At 38.4% G+C, this 9,951-nt stretch overlaps 1 protein-coding gene across 1 annotated transcript; it reads left to right on the top strand.

Annotated features, from left to right (window-relative positions):
• Positions 1 to 228: 228 nt before the first annotated feature.
• LOC140277462 (putative nuclease HARBI1) lies at positions 229 to 7,978 on the top strand. The gene is made up of 2 exons (XM_072372497.1): positions 229 to 611; positions 7,849 to 7,978. Exons 1-2 carry the CDS (start codon positions 229 to 231, stop codon positions 7,976 to 7,978), a joined length of 513 nt encoding a protein of 170 aa, XP_072228598.1.
• Positions 7,979 to 9,951: the final 1,973 nt, after the last annotated feature.

Below are 9,951 nucleotides of genomic sequence, written 5' to 3'. Positions count from 1 at the left end.
GGCGATTTGTGTGGTGTTGGTGAAGCAACAGTGTGATGAATAGTTCACAATGTCTGCAGTGCCATTTGTGAACTGAGAAATCTGTACATTAAGTTCCCTGATGCTGCTGAGCAGGCCAATTATAAAGTGCAATTCTACGAATATGGGAACTTCCCAGGAGTGATTGGCTGTATAGATGGATGTCATGTCCAAATCAAGTGTCCATCAACTTCTGATGCTGAGGAGTACATGAACCGTAATAACTGGTTTTCCATCAATGTTCAGGCTGTATGCACTCCCAATTTAGAATTTTCAAACATTGTTGCCCGTTGGAAAGGAGCAACACATAATTCAAGGATTTTTCACTCTTCATTGTGTGCTCAGTTTGAGAGAGGGCAGCATAGTGGACTACTACTTGGTGACAGTGGATATGCTCAGAGTTCCTATTTATTCACGACTTGGCCACATTCCACAACAACTGGGCACCAAAGATACAACAGAGCTTATATTCACTCTAGAGGGAGGGTCGAGCGTATGTTTGGAGTGTGGAAAAATCGATTCCAGTGTTTACGCAATACACTTCGTTTTGAGCCAAGAAGATGCTGCGAGGTGATCATTGCTACAGCTGTGCTGTAAAGCTACCTAAAGCAGTCCTGACCCTCCAATGGAAGACCAGAATGATACCAATGTGCCCATGCCGGTGGCAGAAAATAACCAATGAGGACTTGCAGTCAGAGCTGCTTTCACATTGCAGCACTTCAGTTAGAAAAAAAGATACATTTAACCATGGAATGTGCTGATTATGGCTTTTTTTGCCTTAATAGTGTTTGTTACATACAACATACTGTATATATAAATAGTATGCTGAAAAATTAAATGAGAAACTCAACAAAGACTGTTCTAAAATGTAAGTTGTGGTGACTACAGTACACACACTCTTGTCAAGTGAGGAAAATTTTATTTTCACAACGTATTTATTATTCATTACATTACATAGCTGTCTCATGCATCTCTCTTTGAACAGTTCTCGCTTCTAATATCATATCCAGTTCGACCTGTAGAATTCTCATTTTCATGTCATGCTTTTATTTCAGAGATTTAGTTTTCTGATCATGAAATTCTAAGGCTAACTTTTCATGCATTGACATCCTTTTTGGTCTCTGCTGGAAGGTGGTAGCACCATCTTTTCTCTGGGATGCCATAACAGATGTGGAGGGTGTGGAATCACTGTGCACTGGCTCTACCACCAGGGTTAGAATAATTTCCTCTGGGAAAAGAACACTGTTAGACACTGAAAAAACTCACATGGTCCTTAATTTAAATAAAAATAAAGACAGACACAGACAGTGGAATAATCCGTATGTACAGAAAGAGGTAACTAATTTACTTTCTATGCCATATTTACCATTTGTGCGCAGTTCTTCATGTCTACTGTCCAAATGGTCATCATCTGGTATACAGTCCAGAGGTTGCTGGTCCTCTATAATTCCAATCAACCAGTCAGCCAATTCATCGGTCTTGTCTTTACTTGTTGGGGGTCTACCACCAGTAGTAAATCTCTCTCTTCTGGCCTCTGCATTCCTTTTTTTAAATCTAATTTGATGTTCTTCCAGAGTCTATAGAGGACGATATAATTCAGTATAAACAATGTCACAAAACTGTATAACATCTGTGATGTACAGATCAAAATAGACATGTCTCGTCTGCAGTTGCTGTACCGCTCTTGTGGTTACATTTTCATTTGCATTGAATTCACTGTAAATGGCAGCCCAAGCACTCTTTTTCTTATTTTCAGTAGCAGCAGTATGGTCTTTACTGTCAATGACAGCAAGTAGAGTAGAGTAGATTTTTTTCATACTCGAAATAGTTCTTTAAGCGTGTTCTTCTTGCTTCAGCCATGTTTGGTGTCAAAATTCCCTCCAGCAAAGTTGTCCTCAGTTCCATTCCAGTTTTTTATAAGCACCATTAGGCTAACAGGCTACGCTCCCACTTAGGCTAATGAGGCTTGACCTAGGGGTTCTCATTTAAGCTTACTCCAGGACTCCACAGTCTGGGACTAACAAAGACAAACATAAGCCACACTCACGTAAGGCACTTAAATGACCTAGCTTTACTGGTCTGACTTAGGCCTACTCCAGGCTTGATATAAGTGAGGATGTAGCTGGAGATGTTTCAGCCTATATATTGGCAGCATCATACTGGACTGACACAGAGATAGTTTGGTGAGTTTATTTTAGTAAGATGGAAATAGACTTGTGACAAAGACACCATTCTAAGATAAACCTTGAAAGATGTCAGGGCAAATTCCTTGGTCTTATCTTCCATTGCTATCAGTCACTATTAAACTCGGAAGAACTCACATTTTTGTGAAATGCACTAGAAGCCCCGTGGCATTTGCAAATCCATATTCCCAGTTAGGAACAAAAATGAGAAATGCAGGCTACATGAGCCTGAGATCAGGATTTATTAAAACAGGTTGCCAATGCTGCCACAAGATCTTTCTTAGACTAATTTATGGGCCCTGGCCTACATTTATTCACCTCCCATATGGTAAAAGTTCCAGCATGTCTTAATGAGGCTAGGATCCAAGACGAGATAAGGTAAGGCAACATAAGATTAACTTTATTGATCCCTGAGGGCAACGAATGCCAAAGGGGAAATTGAGTCATTACAGCAGCCCAGAGAGGAGGTGTAGGTTGGAGGACAGAGCAAAAAGGAAAACAAGTTGGTGTATTGTGCAAGGTGAATGCCCTGCAATCAGCATTCTTAAGGTCAAGCCCCTCCAAGTGAAAAGAAGTAGTGTAGGTGGCACTGAAATGCAGCTCGATGTTACTTCAAGCAGGGTTTCTGTCTATCAGGAAGCAATGTTTTTATTTTCAATTGCTGCTGACCCAGATTTTTCTTAAAAAGCCCAAAGGCCAATACAAATGAATGTAGATGACCTGCCAAGACTTCTCTGTATTTTTCATTAATATGTATTCTGTGTGACAAACTGGATTTTTATCCTGTAAAGTGAACTGGTTTGAAACGGAAGCAAAACTAAGCCAGCGCAGCTTTTGCCTGAACCAGCAATTTGCATACTACCATGTAAAACAATTATTTAAAGGACGGACTTCACCATTATCAACCAGGAATATTCTTGTTGTAAACATTATTTATTCAGAACGTTTAAAATATTTGAGTAATTCAACTTTTTAACTTGAGAAAATTAAATAAATCAAACTTGCAGATTTTAGACATCATAGAAAGTGAAGACATCAAATCAAATAATTTTAATTTCTATATTTTGTCTGTCTGCTTATCCAACTAAAATAGATAATTCCTACAGCCATTTAATCAATTTAATGTAACACAGAACATATTTGAGTATTCAGAAAAAAAATTAAAAAAACAGATGCGAACACTCCCCAAAAGATGCAGTATTTGCCAAATATGTTTCACCTCAAGTGACAAGATTTCAGGATGTGTTAATCTTGTCTAACAGTATTATACTACAAGCATTTTACATTATATAAAATATAGGCTATATATTGAAAAAATAAAGGGTCTCATAGCTTCCATTTTATCTTGTCAATAAAATAATAAATGCATCAAGTGTCCCTGGCCTCATTATTCTGTGACTGAATTAGGTTAGGGAAAATGCATTTCATTAATGCAGAAGAACGTGTCAAAATTCTGCTTGTGAAGGACTGGAGATTGCGTCTGTACAGGAGGTTCATTGGAGAGAGAGATAAATGTGGGAAGAATAAATAAATAAGATAAACAGAAACAGAAATAAGGTAAATAGAGGGAGTTTTGGTAGAAGAAGTGTGAAATGAGAACTGATAAGATGAGGGGGGGAAGTGGGTCTTGCTGGTGTTGATAGCCCCAGGCTGCGGTAAATGAGTTGCAGTCAAGATAGGACAGCTCCTACGACGAAGCAGAGGTGTGGGATGCAACCTGTGTGTGTGCGTTTGCACACAAAGCCCTTCATGTCTTCCAGTGTGTGCACATCACACCACCTTGGTGGCAGGCACCCCAGGGCTCAGCTGGCTTTGTCATATGGTGTGCCCTCTCGCAGATTCGGACTGAAAACCAAGCCTCTGAACTCTTCTGTATTTCCCTCAGACTGTTTCAAACTTATTACTAGAACACGACATGTTTTGTACATTCACGGAAACATACCATGAGGGGCAATCATACATGTTGAGCTCTATGTTGAAAAACAGATTGAAAAGGAAAAAGAAATGAAGGGAACGTTGTTCAGTATAATGGCGGAGAAATAAAGTGGTTTGTAATTAACCGAAAGCTCACCTTTTAGACTTCACAAAGATGAACATGACTTGTCCAATCAAGCTATCATCACATCAGCCATTCAGGGTGGAGAGAGGCAATTTCCACAATAATAGTTTCCATTTAACTGTGCAGTTGTGGCTCATTTAAAGGATAATTTTGGAATGAATCATTATAATTCACTCAAACTAATCAGTATGTAGCAAATTATGTATTTGTACACTTGTAAACTTATCATCCTGCAGTTTAATGTTTTCCTTGCATTTAATTGCAAAGATATGTATTGTTAGAACTAAAATATCCATCCATCCATCCATTTTCTATATCCGCTTAATCCGTCGGTCAGGTCATGGGGGGGCTGGAACCTATCCCAGCAGACGAGAGGCAGGGTACACCCTGGACAGGTCACCAGTCCATCACAGGGCCACACAGAGACAAATGAGACAAACAACCACACACTCACTCCTAAGGACAATTTAGAGTCACCAAGTAACCTAACATGCATGTGTTTGGACGGAGGGAGGAAGCCGGAGTACCCGGAGAGAACCCACGCATACACGGGAAGAACATGCAAACTCCACACAGAAAGGCCCCAGCCGGGAGTTGAACCTGGAACCCCTTGCTGTGAAGTGACGGTGCTAACCACCACATCACCGTGCAGCCCCAGAACTAAAATATCGCCATGAAATAATTCTTGAGCTTTTGATGTTTTCAGTTGTCGAGAGCCATATGTTCTGGTCTGCCAGCTCTCCCTGACACAAACAACAATTCACTCTCAGTATCTCTGCATAGAAATGCTATCCTGAAAAATAAATTCAGTGTCTGTGCGAACAAAAGACAGTCCCACAGCAAGCAGGAATACAATATGGTGTCTCAACAACCGGTGTGTGACGTGAAGTTCACGTAGCATGAAATAAATTGTTAACATTTATTTGAGAAAAAGGTAAGAGCCTTTGAGTTGTTTTTCAAAACTAAGGATAGAGAAGTGTAAGTGTGTAATTAAAAAATTAAAAAGTATGTAAAAATTAAATGATAAAATGATTTAACCATGTGTCCCTGCTATTCTTCAAATTTTAAACAGTTACTGATTTGTATCAACTGTGTTTTCTACATGTCATTATTTTTTCCCCTTAATTTAATAGTACATTTCCCTTTGGATATTCACAAAGAATTAATTCAGAAAGAATGTCTCACCTTGTATTTTTCTTCACATGCTGAATACCATTAAAAAGCTGAAGAACTTATGGTTCTGTAGGGTTCGGAGAAAAACAGTAAAAGTGGTAACCTTTACTGGTAACAGTAAACTGGTAACATTTATAAACCATTCAATAGCAACAAGGAACTGTCTGAAGTTTTGGGAACAAAGAAAGAATCTTCTGCCAAACTAAGTAATAATCGGCAAATGTATAAAAAAAACAACCAGATTGGTGATTGCATGCAGGATCAAAGTTTGTTTAAACAGGATCTAGAAAAACGCCATTTTTTACAGACTAATTATGTTGCTTTATTGGACAATGTCCCTCTTTGCAAACACAGAAACATTGTTTACCTGAATGCACCGACACTGCTTTCAATGCTTCCAACTTTCAACTGTTTAATCATTCAGTGATTACTGCCTGGACAGAAGATTTTCAAAGTGTCATTGATATTTTCATAGAGGATGATTCACCAGATAACTTCGTTAAGGATTTTATGGGATAGGAAGAATCTTTGTGCAGATCTAACAGAAGTCGGGAGGGGAGGGAAAAATGACAAGGAACTATAATATTCCTTAAAACCTCAGTATGGACAACAAGATTGTTAACAAGATTAACCATGAAGACATGCAGAAGCATGCAGAGAAGGAACCCACAGCAATAGAACAAAAAGAAACTTTGGCTAAATCCAATAACGGCCTGGAGAGCAACACTGCTTTAAACGAAACAGATCAATCATTCCATGATTATTGACTGGACAGAAGAGCTCAAAAGTCTTAGAGCTGATTACAAAGTCTGATCAATAATTTCACGGAGGGTGATTCACCACTGTATGAATTCATGGAGAGGAATAACAGTGAACTTCATATTTCTGAAAACATCACACATAAACATAAAGATCTGCAAGGTATTGAGTATCAAAGTTGCAGATATTGATAATGCCGAAATGCAAGACATTGCAGAAAAGGAAATGCTGCTATAGAACAACAGAGAGAAGCCAGAGTGGAGGAATTGCATATGGCCATCTGCAAATGCCTTAAGCACAGATAAGCCAATAGAAGAAAGCACACAGGGACAAGGTCTTTTAAAATAGGTTACAAGAGACATTTAATTTCTATGAAACACGGGACAATCTGTCACCCACAGCAAGTCATTATCAGGAGATTACTTATGTCAGGAAACGGTCTAAAAGAAGAATATAGAGAGACAGGGAATATAAAATAAACAATGTCACAATTTTCTTTATAAAGAAATTTTCTTTATAAACAACTACTATTAAATCCGCTCAGTTAAAGTCCGCCAGTGACTGTCAACGAAGACAAAGAAATGCAGCAGAAATCCATCATGTTAATGTCAACCAGAAGGAGCAGTCACACAATGAGGAACAAGCTACAGTGGCAGAGAGGACCACATAACCACCCATAGAAGAAAATGCAACACAAAAGGAAGGTAAGGAAGCCAGAGATGGAGTCGATGACCAGTAGATCCATTACCCCACAATAGACTGCTCACCATGAAAAAAACAACACGGAAACCAAGAAGAAAAGTAATTTTTCATGTCACGACTTGCTGGCTTTGTGGGTTTGTATGTTCCACAATACCAGAGAGATATTTTGCTATTGTTATCACTTCACTGTCTGACTTATCAGACAGCCCACAATTTTTGTATTTCAGAAATCGCTGTGCTTCATCTGCACCTGTGGTCCATCATTACATCAGCTTTGATTTCCTTTTGCATTTGTTACCAGAAACAGCTAATTAGTTAGCATGTCAAATCTGCAGTCTGTGGTCTCCTTTAACATTTAACACACACATCTCTGGTACACAGTGAACACAGAATGCAGAGTATACGGATGAGTTGTGATTACAATGCACAACACAATCTTGTTAAGAAAAAGCAAATACTAATTAAAAGTAGGGACAAGTAAGCAAAAGAACCCCAGACATGGGAGAGAAGAGAACTAAAGTGAAACAGCTTGAGAGTTTTAAGGAATTGATTGTTAGTTTTAATATATAGGGCCTTTTCTTTCTTAGCACCTCTTCTTTTTTTTCGTGGTGGTGGTGGAGGGGGGGGTCCATCTACATTCCAAAATGTATTCGCCTACAGATGAAACATTTACATTTCATACTGATCTACATGTTACAGGTAACTCAAGAAGCACTGGACCTGCAATAGCGTAACTGTTTCAGCAGCCACAATTAGCGCTAAATCCCTCAAAATGTGGAACAGTTTATTTTTGCTTTTGTGTGTGCAATATGAAAGTGTAATATTTTCTCATAGTTGTCAGAATGCTTTTAAATATCTTAAAATATATTTTGGATGTTGCCTTTTCCATCCTGAAGCCCATTTAAAACCCAGTAACTACTTTGAAAATACACATGTAACATGGAGGGTTGACAGCCCATATTCAAGGGAAAGAGAAATCAACGACAATCATCCCACCATTCGATCACTCAAACAACATTCAGACACAATCGAAGAAACTTGTGGCCACATTCTTCTTAAGAGCATAAACGCAAATGTGTTTTGAGTCGTGCTGGAGGACCACCTGCTTATTTTCTTACCACCATGCAAGCAGCGTTTCTGGAACAAATACCTTCTGTGTGAAACTGACTCCACACCAGAACTCACATTATTTGTTATTTACAGAAAGCCTCCTGCTTGTTTGTGTTCATTTCTGCAGCGACAGTGAACAGAGCAGCTGTGAACTCAGCAGCAGAGCTCCAGAGTCACCCTCAAACAGATCAAAGCTATTTCAGCGCCTCAAAACTGGTGTTATAATGTGAAGTAGTAGAAATTAATGTGTTGCAAGTGGGGAATGAGTTGTTGCACATGAAATTAAGCAAACAGCCCATGTGTGAATTCAAGGCTGTGGTGTTACTTTATTTTACTTTCTTTCTGACTTTTTTTTGCCTTTTCTTCAGATTGAACTGTGTGAAGTGTGCAGAAATTAAAAGCTTAAGCTAGTTAGTTTGCAGAAGTGCATTAACACTGAGGTCTGCAACATCACAAATTAATTATTTGAAAGTCTTTTAACTAAATGAATGTGATTCAAACATGTTTGCACCTAAATAATGATATAATTCAGGTTGTCGAATGTATTTCTAATTTTACAGAAATATCAGAAGACCCATCTTTTTTGGCCTGACAGCTGGCTGTGTGTAGGCTGTGTATTTTATTTGTCGACACAGCAGGTAGCTGAGAGCAGAGCACAAGTGTTCACTCAGCACAAGTGCAGACACATTGTGAAGCCAGGTGTAAACTAACAAACCTAAAGCTTGCAATTTGTTGTCAGATCAACCTGGATGCATGCTTATCAGGGGTAGAAAGATTCTAAGTTCAAGCATCAATTGTCAGTAATTTTGAAAATGTATTCAAAGCAGAATATTTACAGAATTTTACAGAATTTTACAGTCTTAATGAAATATCTGTGACATGCTTTAGTCAAAATAACAGAGAGCCAGATACACAAGAGAAGCTCCTTCGGCTTCCATTAATTTGAATGTTAAATATCCATGTGAATGTGGCATGTAGTGTTAAAGCACTTTAACATAAAAGTCAGATGCAAGACACTTGTAGCTATTATGTGAGCTTTCATATTAAACATAGTCCTACTGAGTGTTGCTCCTGTTTTCATTCCAGAGACAGAATATTTGGATATATCGGATCTAACTGTTCATTGTATTCCTGATTGCACGCACTAAAAACTTCACTGGGCAAAATAGATTACTGCCTCAGACTCCAAATGGACATAATTCCCACAACCAAGTTGCGTGAGCTGTTAGTTTCACTTCAGCAGTTGACACTAATTGCTAATTGTTGCTAATCGTTGTTTCGTCTCAACTGACGATACCTGCAGGCTCGCTGTGGGGATCTTTTGGCTCATCTTCTTCACTTGCTGAGATCCTGTGGTGGCCGTGGTTGAGACCAACAATTAGCCCAGCCCCTCTGCTTACACTAGACTGCTGGAGTTTAATTAACCAGATTGACATTAAAATAATGAATTAAACTATTATGTCTGAAACGTCTGTGGAAGGGGGTAGAGACTGTGAAAACTCAGTCATTTGTCTGTAAAATTAGTCAGAGCAGAGAGAATGAGAGACAGACGGAGAGAGAAATGTTGACAGGAATATGTTCATCCAATGATAACAAGCTGTTAATGCAGTGGCCTTTTGTACACAGTGTTTTCTCAGACATCTGAGAAATTGTTGTTGAAAATGACAAATACTTCTATTTACCTAACGTTATTAAACTATTATCTTCATTATTACAATGAGGAAAATATACTGTTTGAAACAAGGATCAAGTTAAACAATTTAAACTGGATAATTATTATTAAAAGATTTTTCTGTGCATATTTTTAGAACAATAGAACTTTTGTCTCTAGAGTTCTGTTGTACCCGTTTATATACTCTAACAGAAGCTATGGCCTTTGTAAGTATGTACCGCATCACCTTCGAAGACTTAATTTATGTCTTTTATGCTTTCCTGATTTCTCACTAC

The sequence above is a fragment of the Leuresthes tenuis genome, unplaced genomic scaffold (genome assembly GCF_036924035.1).
Source record: "Leuresthes tenuis unplaced genomic scaffold, fLeuTen1.0.hap1 SCAF_19, whole genome shotgun sequence".
In the NCBI taxonomy this organism is placed as follows: Eukaryota; Metazoa; Chordata; class Actinopteri; order Atheriniformes; family Atherinopsidae; genus Leuresthes; species Leuresthes tenuis.
This window is presented reverse-complemented; position numbering and strand designations above follow the sequence as displayed.

Bases quoted from the DNA above. Each gene is read 5' to 3' on its own strand.
- LOC140277462 (XM_072372497.1), top strand. From the start codon at position 229: ATGAACCGTAATAACTGGTTTTCCATCAATGTTCAGGCTGTATGCACT. The intron at 612-7,848 runs GTAAAGCTACCT...GAGGGTTGACAG, and splicing joins ATCATTGCTACAGCTGTGCT to CCCATATTCAAGGGAAAGAG.